The sequence below is a fragment of the Hetaerina americana genome, unplaced genomic scaffold (genome assembly GCF_022747635.1).
Source record: "Hetaerina americana unplaced genomic scaffold, ioHetAmer1.1.p SCAF_14, whole genome shotgun sequence".
Taxonomy (NCBI): Eukaryota; Metazoa; Arthropoda; class Insecta; order Odonata; family Calopterygidae; genus Hetaerina; species Hetaerina americana.
In genome coordinates, this window is record NW_027286514.1 from 6,193,485 (window position 1) to 6,207,561 (window position 14,077).

The 14,077-nt window shown below is 35.6% G+C and overlaps 1 protein-coding gene across 10 annotated transcripts in view; it reads right to left on the reverse strand.

The window, feature by feature from the left end:
- The window catches only part of LOC139686309 (ral GTPase-activating protein subunit beta), a 67,277-nt gene that overhangs the window by 47,519 nt on the left and 5,681 nt on the right, over window positions 1-14,077 (reverse strand). For 7 of the 10 annotated variants that reach the window (XR_011700363.1, XM_071583461.1, XM_071583456.1 and 4 more), the window contains 4 exons: window positions 12,125-12,385; window positions 4,576-4,722; window positions 4,071-4,175; window positions 1,158-1,307 (listed from right to left, as the gene is read on the reverse strand). Coding sequence is in view for 9 of the 10 variants with exons in the window: in XM_071583461.1 (XP_071439562.1) it covers window positions 1,158-1,307; window positions 4,071-4,175; window positions 4,576-4,722; window positions 12,125-12,385 (663 nt within the window). In the remaining variant the exon portion in view is untranslated. The remainder of the gene's footprint in view (window positions 1-1,157; window positions 1,308-4,070; window positions 4,176-4,575; window positions 4,723-12,124; window positions 12,386-14,077) is intronic. The other 3 variants (XM_071583462.1, XM_071583460.1, XM_071583459.1) reach the window with 1 other exon arrangement.

Genomic DNA, 14,077 nt, shown 5'->3' on the forward strand with positions numbered 1-14,077 from the left:
TGAGAACATTTTGTACCACCGATCAACATTGCTTCGGTCCAAGGTAGCTTCTCCATATGCCATGGTCATCACTCGGAATGCATCCGTGCAATTAATTTTGTTTTTCACACAAAATTTGATACAGATTCTTTGATCCATTTTTTGGAACAGGCAAAAATTGAAGACAAGCCAAAACATGCCCAAGCAAAACAGCTGTCAACAACAAACTGAACATTCAAAATGGCCGAACTTTTCGGCATAAGTGAGAGACATAAGTACCAACATAATGCCAAAAAAAAATCAAAAATCAAATATACGTAAGCTGTGAAAATTCAAAATTTGTGATACTTTTTGAACAGACCTCATAGTAGCATTATGTATGGGCTGAGATGCATCATGAAACTGACCTACTTATGAACATAATATCACTTTTAATCGTTTCAATAACTGATAACATAATCATATACAGGAATAGCAAAATAAGAATTCCAAAGCCAAACATCTACTTTAATAGGTGATTTCCACATTTTTCGGGCTGCGTCCGCGTATGTCGTTTAAATGCACAACAGTTTCGCCAGCTATCATGCTGGCGTCCTCAGGTCAAGGATGAAAAGAAGCTCGTTGTCCCGTCTTATATAGGGAAAATCCGGCGCCAATACCGGGAAATTTTTGGCCAATCAGGGAACGTCCTCATATTTGCGCGGAATAATTCTTTTCCACGCACTGTGGAGTGGATAACCATCCTCTCTGTTAAAATTTTCTGGCCTTTAAACGATTTCAATGGCCTCTCTGATTATTCTCTTCTTTTCAAGCTTCTTTTCATCCTTGACCAGAGGACGCCAGCAGGATAGCTGGCGAAACTGTTGTGCATTTAAACGACATACGCGGACGCAGCCCGAAAAATGTGGAAATCACCTACTCATCGCCGCGGAAACCTGCGAACGAACATCTACTTTAATAGTATAACTGAAATTTCAACTCATTATCATTTCAGAAAATACCTAAGGACTAACAAGTAATAGCTTTGTTCTGCTCGCACAACTGAAAATTATAAAGCATAATTTTACAACACTAAAATACAGTGATGATTTAAATGGCAATGGTTCAGTTAGTGGGATGAACTTGATTTTACTGGGAAGCAATAAATGACATTAGATATTCAACACTATCTCACTTACGGGAGTTATCAGATATGTGACTTGATCCATGGCACCCAATATGGGCAGCTTCAAACAGCCATTCTCCAAACATGTGAAGAATACTATTGCATTTTGGCCTGGCAGGTGCCAGAGGTGGTCTTGTGTCTTGCCCCAAAGTAGATAGCACACCTATCAGGTAAAAACCAAAAGGTTAAAAAACAATGATCAAATACTGCAAATGTTACTCGTTTGGCTTTACCATACAAAGTCAAACCCTGTACTTACACTTTTCTAAAGATGCTAGAAAAGTGTAAAATACAGGTAAAGGCAAATAGCAGGAAAAGGAGAATTTTTCCCTAGTGAACATGTTCTTTTCTCACTTCATCTTCACATTTTCAAGCAGCATAATATTTACATTAATGAGTAATAGAGGAAAATTTAACATATGAGAATCTGGGACACCATGCCATTTGACTAGAGCAAACTGTTAGTTACTTAACTTCAAAATTTTATCAAGAAAATGAAATTTTTTTGATAAAATACAGTTTTGATACAAAAAAGAAAGTTTCAATACTTCATTATTCAGGAGCCCATCACTGTTATATCAGCTGAGTCAAGGTATTGCAAATGATCCCAGTTGTCAGTCACCAGCGCTTGCATTTTTCACGCTTCATTATGTTTGGGTTAAAGATTCCTCAAAATTTCAACCAATGTACATAGGAATAGTCTCCCTCAGGTACTCTTACAATAGTACATAAATTTCATATCAAACTCCTAATGATACAATGCATTAATTTCATAGCACAAGTCTTTTCCTGGCTGACTGATATAATGATATCACATTTCTGTCAGTAGTGGCACTAACACCTCTACATATTCAAATTCCTCGCTAAAACCATTCACATTACTGCTCTCTCTCATCTTGTATTTTAGGTGTCTACATAAGAAATGAATTAAATTTTTTGTTTATAAAGGCTGAGGTTCATGAGTAACTGTTTTAGAATGTGAAATTTTTTTTATCCAGCACATCGCGATGAAAATACCAGACAAATCATGTCAATACAGGGTTCCAGATATGTTAGGAAAATAGGAAATTGTATGGGATGTGATAAAAATTTATATTGCAGGAAAATATAAGTTTGGATAATGCAAACACAGGGTTTGATGGTATTGGATTCCTCAAATGGTCACATTAGACGATCAGCATGTTATTCCCAGCCTCAAGCATCCTCAACTTAATGACAAATTATTCAGGTAGTTTAACTTCATTTTTATGACTATTCAAATTCACCTCCACTTATTTTAAAAAATTACCTTTTTTGTGTAAATGTTTTATGACAAAAAAAATTGTCCATCCGTCAAATCAGGCAATAACACAGTTCGAGTTGCACTCATGACTACCATATTTTGCAATTCTGAAAATACACAGCTATCATTTTCCCATGGAGAAATTAAACACGATCACTTTGTTGACAACAATTCAGCTTGTGACATTTATTTATGAAACCTAACTTGTTGCAGCATAAGTTATACCTTTACTTGAATATGATATTCATTGGAAATGTTGTGAGTGAGGCAGGAAAATGGATTGTCTACATATTGACAGGCACTGGAATGTTAAAGGCCATTATAGAAAGATAGAATGGTAGGGAAGTGGAAAGAAGAGAATTGACATTCTTGATGGTATCATGGCATTAGAGAGAATTAACAGTCAAAGAAGGGAATTAAATGTAACAAACAAGAGAAAATCCATGCTAAACAAAATACATAAAGTTGTTAGAACCATCCAAAACCTACCTTTTAACCTTTAAAATATCACTGTAGTATATTTTTACACATAAGGCTTGTGTTCCAACCTCTTCCACCACAACCCTTTGCAGTTGCTTAAGGAGTAATTCCATAGGTGTAGTCAACATAAAATCAGTACAGACAGGTTTTATTATGCCAGTGGTTTGAAAAGTCCATGTAAAAATCAAAATTACTTAATAGTATGGGATAAACCATTTCTATTTTAGATCACAGTCTCCTTTTATATTCATTATTTTGGTTGAACACAGCTCGAGTTCGTTGTTCACTTCCAAAGTATGTGATGATTTCCCTGAATCTACAATATAGGCATTTGTTTCCACAATCACAACATTTGCCTCCTTTGGCGGCGACTCTCCACTGACAACATACTCCTTGGACCGTTCTTTAATTTCAGGAGTGTAGTGGTGCATCCATGTTCCATCCAAAATGATGAAATAATGCCTCAACTCATGCAGATTTTGCTGAACCAGTTGCCAACTGGCCTAATAACACTTAAAATGGCTTCATTTTTGGTTCAATGTGAGCAATCTCATAAGTAGTTTCATCATGACCAAAAATTGATGCAAAATATTTTGTACCATTTCATGCAAGATACCTACAACATCAGCAATCTTATGCACCCCACTTTCTATCATTCATCATCGTTATTATGAATTTTATCAATGATTTCTGAAGTATTTACACTAGAAAGGCATCCAGAACGTTCAGCCTCACTTACACGTATGTGGCTACTCTAAAAATGTTTAAAACACTAATCATTCTATTGAAAAGTGCAGATTCAACACAATGTTTACAAATTTTCTCTTTTTTAAGGCTGTATGCCTTTCATAAAATGTTCAATCAACACAAGAAATTCTCTTTTATCCATTTTTTGGAAATCAATTGACTAGCTCGATTCAAATGAATTCTAAGCAATGAGTAATAAGCCAATTTGTGTGGGTTCTTCCAAGAGATGCTACAAACTGAAATTATTTCAATATTCAACCAGTGATCTCTTTCGCTTCGCATGGATTTTTCCAATTACCCTAGTATATCATATAATCATTTCCTAAATAATGAGCTTTTCAGAAGTTAAGAGAATTTTTGGCCAAGTTTCTGCATACTATTAATTTTCCAGTTACTTCTTTTAAAAGTTGTACTTACTGCTTAGACTTGAAGTAGAAGATGGACCAGAGTTAGTAGTGGTTGCACTATGACTTGTGGTAGTACGGCCACTTGTCAAGCCTATTAGAGAAGCTTTAGGCATACCTACACGAAATAAAAAACAAATTTTAAACAATCTGGTACTGCAATTGTAAAAGTTTGACTAGAATATTTCCATTAATGGACACTTTCATATTAATTTAAATGGTTAAAATTAGGTATCATTGTGGCTTGTACAAACAATAAAACACCAGTAGCCACCACATGCATTTGAGAACACAATAAAATATTCATACTCAATAAATAAATTGTTATCCCACTTTTCCACTGAATTATGAACTTCGTGTAAAAAGTACAATAACAAAATTTACTAATTATGAACACTTCCAACTCTGAGTGAAGCATAGTTGATTTTATGCTGTTTTGGAAGCACCACAACTAATTCAATTCAATCACACAAGTTAAAGCAACATTTAAGGATATTGGAGGTTAAGGGCAGTCCTACCCTTGATTGCTGAAGAAGGGGCGACACTAAAGCTTTTGGCAAGTCTGCGTTGCGGTGGAGGAGTGGGTGAGTGGGTTGCTGAAGAAGGATGTGAGGAGGATTCTTTCTTCTCAGAACTACCTTCATCCATGTAAGGCTGTGCAATACCTGGAACCATAATCCAACATAGCTTTCACCACAGAAGTAAACCCAACACCCAAGGAAACTGTGCTTGAGGAATGATGAGTAAAAAAACAAAAAACCCATACTGGTAGGACAGACAGAATTGACACACCGATTCCAAAAAAAATACTCAAAAAGTATGCATGCCAAAAACTTACATCTTCAAGTATCCATGCCACAAAATCAATCCAATAGTCTGGTGCAAGGCATGCTCAGTGAGTGAAACACAAAAATATCATGGTGCAGGATGGGAAAACTGCAAACGTTTTCAGAATTTCCCAAATGAAAATGACAATATACTTGATTAGAAATATTTACATGATAAAAACACTACCAGAAAACTTCAGGGCTAGTTAACTATCATGGTGATCACCTGACAGAGCTAAGGTCTAATTCCATTACTAAATAATTCCCAGATCCCACCAGAATGAGAAATTATTTTGAACATTAACAGTTTGAATTCATACATTACGAGGGCGGTTCAATAAGTACCCGTGGTATAGTTGAAGAAACCATTTTTTCAAAAACCATTTTTTTATTTTTCAACGTAGTCCCCTTTTAGAAAGATACAGCTCTCCCAATGTTCTGGCCATTTTTTTAACCCCTCCCAAAAATAGGATTTGTCGAACTCTCCAAAATATGCCTGTCTTGGCGATAACTTCCTCGTTTGAGGTAAATTATTTTCCCGTGAGCCATTCCTTCATGTTAGGGAATAAGAAAAAGTCGCAGGGAGCCAGATCAGGTGAATACGGGGGGTGCGGCAGGAATTCATAACGTAGTTCATGCAGTTTTGTGGCGACAACTCCGGATGAATGTGCTGGTGCGTTATCATGGTGAAACAGCACCTTCTTTTTCGGCAAATGTGGCAGTGTCTACTAAAATTTTCTATCAAAGCGGTCCAATAACTCACTGTAGTATTTCCCAGTGATCGTTCTTCCTTTTTCTAAAAAATCCATGAGGATGATGCCATTTGCATCCCAAAAAACCTTGCCATGACCTTTGCGGCCGATTGGACCATCTTCACCTTCTTTGGAGCAGATTCACCAGGAGAAATCCATTGTTGCTTAGTTTCTGGTGTGTAATGATCAATCCAGGTTTCATCAACAGGGATAACTCGATGCAAAAACACCTCACTTAAACTGCTGCAAACACTGCTCACAAGTTGACAGCCGGATCAGCTTGTTGTCCACAGTGAGCAATCGCGGCACCCATCGGGCCGACAATTTTTTCATCACAAACTTATCATGTAAAATATTAATTGCCGTTCCGGTCGAAACACCCACGGCTTCGCCTGCTACTTCGTGCACTTTCATTTGTCGATCAGCAAGAATCATGGCGTGGACTTTTTGAATGATTTCCTCGGTAACCATGTCCGCCGGGCGTCCCAATATCTAACTGTGGTCATAGATGGTGAAGTGTCCCCATAAACAGCATCCATCTTCGCTTGTATCTCCTCACATTTCTTCCCATCCAAAAACAAAAAGCGAATTACCAAATGATCTGCTCTTTTTCCATCTTAGCAAAAATCACGAAACGCGTCCTACTCGAATGGCTGCCAAATTCAAACTAACCTTTAAATCAGTCTAAAATTTGTTTCGCCGTCGTTTGATAGATGGCAGCACATGATGATAAAATAAACTTCCCTCAGGAATACCCTTTGTCATCAAACACGGGTACTTATTGAACCCCCTTGTATTAGCAGATAGGAAGATGCTGTATACAGAATACAGCTTGGCTCCCGTGGTACTGGGCATTAGGCAAGTGTTTCCAAGAGGGGTACATACACATAAACTCAGGACATATATAAATAAATAAATAAATTAATTTATATATATATATATATATATATATATATATATATATATACATATATATATATATATATATATATATATATATATATATATATATATATATATATATATATATATATAATTATGGAACTAATAATGACCACCAAACCCAAGACTTGAGTCTAATATGAATTTAAACTAAAATTTGAGCTATTGTTCTAAGATACATAAAATCATAAGTGTTAATGCATCATAGTAATACAGGTGTAAATCCCATAAAAATGCTCACTTGAAGCTTGGATTTAAGGTTTCCATTGCATTCCCCACATTGTTTACGAGGGCTCTAAAACAAGTGAAAACAAAGTATCTCAGCTTGAACTCTGAAAATTCTACTATAGGCTGGGATACCTACAATTATGAAAGCAACATCTGCTTGGTATTGTGAATCCATGCACACCTCTTTTTCTACTAGCACAGAAACGAGGATTGTGAGGTACTAAGAGAAGCAATTCATGGAGTAAGGAATTCACAGTTTCTAGGGTAAACAAAGAGCTACATTTTTACATTTTCTCAATGACAGTGCATCGAATTGGCCTGAATATAATATATATTTCCTTCTACTTGCAAAAGGTTGAAATCTCTACCGCACTTTATTTTTGAGCCCTTAGGTAAACAATCCCTAAATGCAACCTACACAACATCAGTGCGATGAGTAGGGACTAATTTTGTATGATTGTGAACTCAAACCCACGATGATGATAATTCAAAATATCATCTTTAAATAAGTCAGATAATGAAATATGCCAGTATCCATATTCTGTCGCCATTGATTACCACTCGAGATGAGCTGCCACCTGTGATATCACTTTGCCTATTAGCATACTGCTGATTCTGCAGCCTGGTAAGTGGAAGTTGAACCATGAACAGGAGTTCATAGAGAATTACTCTATACCAATTGCAATTGTAGGTTCTCAGACTAGAATAGAGGAGTAGTTAAGAGCCAATTCCCTTGACTTTACACAGAAAATTCACTTTCCCTGTGAAAATGACAAGCATCTATAAGTTCAGCCAGTTCCTATATTTTCAAATGCACTGACAGGCACAGAGGCTGATGTTCTGTGGAGAACTCTTAGGGCATTGACATACAGAATGAGGAATTAAAGGGCTGCATAGAATTCTGTTCAGAATTCTAACTCTCAAAGGTAAAGTGAAGATGAAATTTAAAATACTATTTAAAAGAGGTTATGCGTGCAATGGTGATGAAAGAAAAAAATCGCCATATCCACTGATATTATTTCTACGTATTAAAACTGGAGAACAATGAGTATATTTATCACCTTGATCTCAAGTCTGACATGCAATTAATGGATTGATTTTTCCGAATAGCATAAGTATCCATTTGATTATATGCAGCAATTCTCATTAAAAATACATCAAATTCTTCATAGTAAATGTTTTGCATAATTTCCTTACCATTCCAATAAATCAAAAGTTTTTGCTGTGTAAAATGAAAGCTGAAGAACCCGAAGGAGCTTATAATCAGGGCTACCTTAAATTGAGGCCAATACAGTACCTTTTTCTAACTGAAACAATATCTACCAGATGATGTTGGATTAAAATATGTATGTTACCTTCACTTTATACCAATATATTTATCTGTTTATATAAGTAAATCATATGACAAGAGTAGAGTGACACACCAATAGCTTGTTATCATTTGAAGTAAATGAAACAAGGGAATCAAAGATTGGGCAAATGGGGCAGTGCATGAGAAATTGAGATTGGGAGAACTATAAATTAGTGAATTCATGCTGAAAAGGAGAAACATCCCAGCTGATCCTGGACGAATATATATGTAATGCTAATTTTCTATGAAAATACCCAAAAATGCAATGGATACGGATTGCAAGTCAACTTTTAAGCAAATATGAATGACATCACGTCTAGAATGCAGTCAACCTTGGATCATGACTTCATCTAATCCTTCTCTAATGGGCGACCCCATTTTATCCAATACTCCATGCCCATCTTTCCAATATTTTGGATATACAACTGCAACCTACACAACTTACAGCAGTATTTACATGAGCACACAAACAAGCAAGTACTTTTATGGGATTCACACGTCTCTAATTGATTAAATTAACAATTCCACTTGAAAAACCTTAGGAATGAACAAAATATTTATTAAAATTAAAAATCTAGATTAAATAAAGTTAATTCACTAATGGCTGGATATTGCTATTAAAAATCATTCAATACCACAGTTCTAACACATCTCCCAAGTGTTCACAATTTATAACTACATAATAAATTACCTCACATTAGTGTATTAACTTAAAATAGATGTGCATATTGCACACAATGTTCTTTGTGGCAAAATGACTCTCAATGGGTCTAGTACACAATGAGTTATAAAGGGTGCGGCACTTATCTCCAGACAAATTTCAATTGGATTTCCCGTCATATCATAGTTCCACTGGAGGCCGCAATTGACATTCTTGAAAGCTATAGGCATCTAATAGAGTCATAACCTCAAAGCATCCGAGATGTTACATACACTTGCGGAGTACAATCGAAGAGTTGCTATTATTTAAAGGGTTTGCGCTAGGCATTTGCCAAGTGAAAAAGTTTGATTCTTCGGGTACCCCAGATCAACTGCTTACGATATTGTGGCTACGTATAATCCTTCAGAGAAGTCTGGGGAAGGTTTCACAAACCTGGCAAGGAAACCTCATTCGAGGAAACAGGTGTCACAAACTGCGGCAGTCATTAAGAAGGCTCAGGTGCTGATTTCAGAGGAGCTAGGGTGATTGCTGAGGAGATTGGCATCATAGTTGTATGTTAGCAAGTGAACAATGCATCGGAGGGCAGAGGACAACCTACGATAAAAGTCGTACACAATAAAGGTGCAAGACATGCTGTATGAGGCTGTCAGGACAAAGTGAATTGCTCGCTGCAACCTGCTATTGTGTTCTCTAAACAATGAAGCTGCAGGGCAAATCATATTCTTTTCTGATGGAAAAATTTTCACCGTTGACGAGAATATCAACCAGAGAAATGATCGTTGGCTGATCCTGACCCCAATTGTTGCCCGAATAAATTTTCCACCCAGTGTTCACGTCCTAGGTGCTGTGTCCAGTGAGAGAGATATCATGCTGCCACATTTCTTATAAAAGGGAAAAACTATCACAAAAGAAGTCTATATGCAAATTTTGAAGAATTTCGTGAAACCATGGATAACTGTGGCCTCGGGGAGACCATATGTCTTACAACAGCACCAGTTCATACGAGTCATTTAGTCCAAAATTGGCTCTCAGATAACATTGACATGTTCTGCTCAAAGGAGTTCTGGCCCCCCCAAGTAGCCCAGACTTGAACCCCCATAACTAATATGTTTGCAGCGTAGTTGAAAGAGTTACCAATATAATAAGGCACCCTATTGTCACATCTCTATGCACCGCTATTGCAGCAGCATTCACAAATATGGACAGCACTGTTTTAAAGAGTGCATGCGATCGATTCAGGAGGCGGTCATTGCAGCTCAAGGGGGTTGCATGGAGTAATGCTCCTCTTGACAGATACCACAACTTGTATTTAAAAGGATTTTCATTTTTATTTGTATTATTTTTTAATAAATTTGCTTTTAATAAAAATTTCATTTGTCTGGATTTAAGCACCGTACCCTGCATAATGAAGGAAATTAAAGATAGATAGTACAGTAAATAAATTACATAGACACTACAACAATGTGATAAACTTACCACAGCTCAACCTAGGAAAGATACTTGGATTATTTCTTGAAGATATGAGTGAATAACTATGCTCTAAAAATAAGAAATAAGTTCCTAATTAAAATTTTTAACCAACATTAAGAGTAATACGTAAACAATATTGTAGCAAGTAGCAGTATTGTATGTTTTCTTATGCTATTCTCTTCAAATTGGGCCAATCATACTGTGAAAATATGACAAACTGGACAATTCCAAGTGATCCCCTGCATTATTAGCTGAATTTTTATTGCACATTTGGTTGGAAATTGCAAAGGAAAATTCACAAAATAGCTAACTACGTAGTTTATGAAACCTACTTCACAGATTAATACAATCAATTTAACATGTCAGCATTTAAAGACTCATAGGTGTGCAATTCATCATTATAATCAGTTTCAAAGCAATTCAGTCAACATTCTAGCAATCTGAATATTACTGACAAAAATTCACTGACTGAAATTAGGGTTAAATACACACTGAATTCCATGCATACCAATTTCCTATATCATATTAACATTAGTGATTGCATCAGTGTTTTCATGTAATAGTACGCACAGAAAAGTACAATGCATAATTGTCAAAGTTTCCGAGAAAATTAGCGATTATGAATTCATAGAAGTTTATCTATCGATTTAAAATAATGCATCTAGTTTTTGTGAAAACTCTGCCCATGATGGATAGAATGCATCCAGAGCATACGTACTTCAAAAAAAAACACATACAAGAATAATTAGCAACCTGAATAATTTTGATGACACAGAATTATACTCAATTACAGTTAATTTAAGTAAGCTGCTGATATATGTTTCTTCTAATTCAGACAAAATGTGATAACAGGATAAGTTCTGTAATTTTGGATGACCACTCAGTAGATGTATCAATAATAAGATTACTCTGCACACACATGTTGAAGATGGCCAGATATAAATGAATTATCAGTAATTCAGGTGGTCTAGAAAAATGAGTCAAAGAATTCCTCTACCATTTCTGCACATTTTCCATACAATTTGGATTAACTGTTATGGCAACAACACATATACCAGTATGATAGACATAGGTCATGACTTTCCAGCAGGACCTATGATTTATGATAATATTTAATGACTATAAAAGAACTGTGCATGATATTGGACAGCCTCATCATGTTCACTGTAAAAAGAATTTTTCGATCATTTTGGCAGTCAATTTCATCAAGCAAGAACAACTAGACCACATGATCCAATTATTTTCAATTAACACATTACTGTTACTCCATCGTACAAGGTGATATTTCCCATTTGATTACATCCACATAAAGCTGCAGAGCTAATATAATATATTGACTACCAATTTTAGGAAAATTGATAAAAGAATCACTCCTATTTATGCATTATTCCCTTATTTGGATCCATACAAATCCAGTAACTTTCACAGTACTAGATAATGCTTCTATCAAGCACACACTTTATCATTTTCTTTCCATGAATATTACCAAACGATATCTCCTTTTTAGGCATGCTATACTCAGCCCAGTAAAAAGAACTTATTCTAAACAAATTCCAGATTCTAAAGAACCCGCGGGAGATGCCACAACAGTAACTTTTAATGGAGTCATCCGCTAATTTGCATTTCAATGCAACCATTTCAGAGTGTAAAATGATTTCTACACTCTGAAATTCTTGCATTGAAATTCCAGATTAATAACTTTACCCTGTTTCACTGGGAGAATATGCACATCACTTAAACTTCGTTATTATATGATTCATAACTACAACATTGACAATTGGGACATACATAAATGCTAAGAGACAATAAAATGGTACATTTAATAATGAAATTTACCCAAAAATGAATCCACAAGGACAGCTATGCCTCTAATAGCTTTTGAAAAGATCTTGGGCAGTTGAGTAAGACATGGATGCTGATATGGATCAACAACATCTTCACTGGTGATAGCAAACTGTAGAAATTTCTGTGTTTGACTGATAATTGCAGGATGGCAGAGATCAACAGGATTTCCTATGCAGTGCAGGAATCGAAACCATGCCTGAGCTACACAGTCATTGCCCATCCCACAAGGAATCAGCTGAGCATCCTCTTCAGCTTAATGAGAGAAGAAAAGAAACATAATACATATGCAAATTGAAATATGGACATAGATTAGGAACAAGTCTATAAAAATGATCATCAAAATATACATTGAAACAAGATAGAACTTTCCAGTTAGATTTCGAACTGATTGAGGAAAACTGTTTTCCAAATCTAAAAGATAAGGAAAACTCACCATAAGTTTTCTCTTGCAAGAAGTTTTTTAATTCAAAATTCCATAAAAACTTAGCTCCTGACACAGTTCTACTCCATCATGAAAATATTACAAATTTAAAAACTATTTTTCATTGCTATAAATTTAATAATGATGTTGAAATAAATAATACAGCCTTCAGAACCACATAATTTATTCTTGTCACAAATAAAAAATAAAATAAACACAGTAATCAACCCGAAGATCGGTTTGGTAGGTGATGATAGAATTCACCTAGTAGTAAGCTCAGTATTCACAGATCAGGGTAGGGGGCCAGATCTTTTCCTTGTGCTGTTTATGGTTTCCCAGGAAGATCTGGTACAAGAAAAATCACAAAGCTTGGGTGGAGCTGCAGGTGCCCAGAGACTTGCCCGGGAATTGAATTTGGCTCTATCCCCTGGACTACCACGACCCACTTGTAACAAATAAAAAATCTAAATTTGCTGAAATAAATGCAGACTAAACTATTGCATAGGATAAAATGTATATACTGTCTTCTTCAGCTGGAAATAAGATTATGCATGCATTAACCTCTTGAGATTTTAGTTTTCATCTTTTGACTTTTTGACAAAGAAATGATGAAAATTCATTTCAAATAAAGAGAGAAGATTGTCACACAGCATCATATTTAAAATTGAAACACGAAAACAAGGTGGCTGAAAGGTGTTTTGGTGCACCAACTGACAAGATGATACGAGAACGGAAGTAGCAAAAGATTGGTTAAGGGACTTCAGATAGTTTCAAAAATATTTACATTCACATGCCCCTAAATGGTTTTTAGTATGAGAAACATGTTTGAACTGGATAATTAATCATATGAAAACCAAGATTACGGTTACAAAAAAATTATTTTTAATTGCAGCGAGAAACTTAGTGATAGGTATGTCTACTGCCTTCTTTCTGGGACAACATCATACTGTAAGAGATTCATGAAGAGAATGGTCAATGAATGTGCAGCAGAAATACAAAAGAACAAAAGCAGCCTCATTAATACCAAAAAAAATTTTATAAAATTCCACAAATACATTATAAACATGAGAAAAATGTGTTTTGAGATATGACAAACAGGGTACATGGATGAGAAATCCTTGACATTTGATGCGCCATCACATGGAAGAGTGGATATCAAAGATGCAGTCCAAGGCATAATGATTAAGGTTTCTGGTTACAAGAATAAGTACCATTGTTCTTGCATGTTGCAATGACGGTTGAAAACTTTGTCCTTTGTTAATATTTAAATGAAAAATGCAGCCTAAATGCTTTATTTTTATCTTCATCCAAAATTTGGGTGGATGGAGAAGGTATGAAGCTGTGATTATGGAGTATGTGAACCAACATCCAGGTGGTATTGTAAAGAAATCGTCCTTTTTAGTGTGTGATTTGTTTTAGGCCTAAAAACATTAACACAGTAGAGAGCCTTGCCACTGAACAGAATACGCATCTAGCTGTGATTTCTGGTGGATTAACTTCTCAATTGATGCCTCTGGGCATTT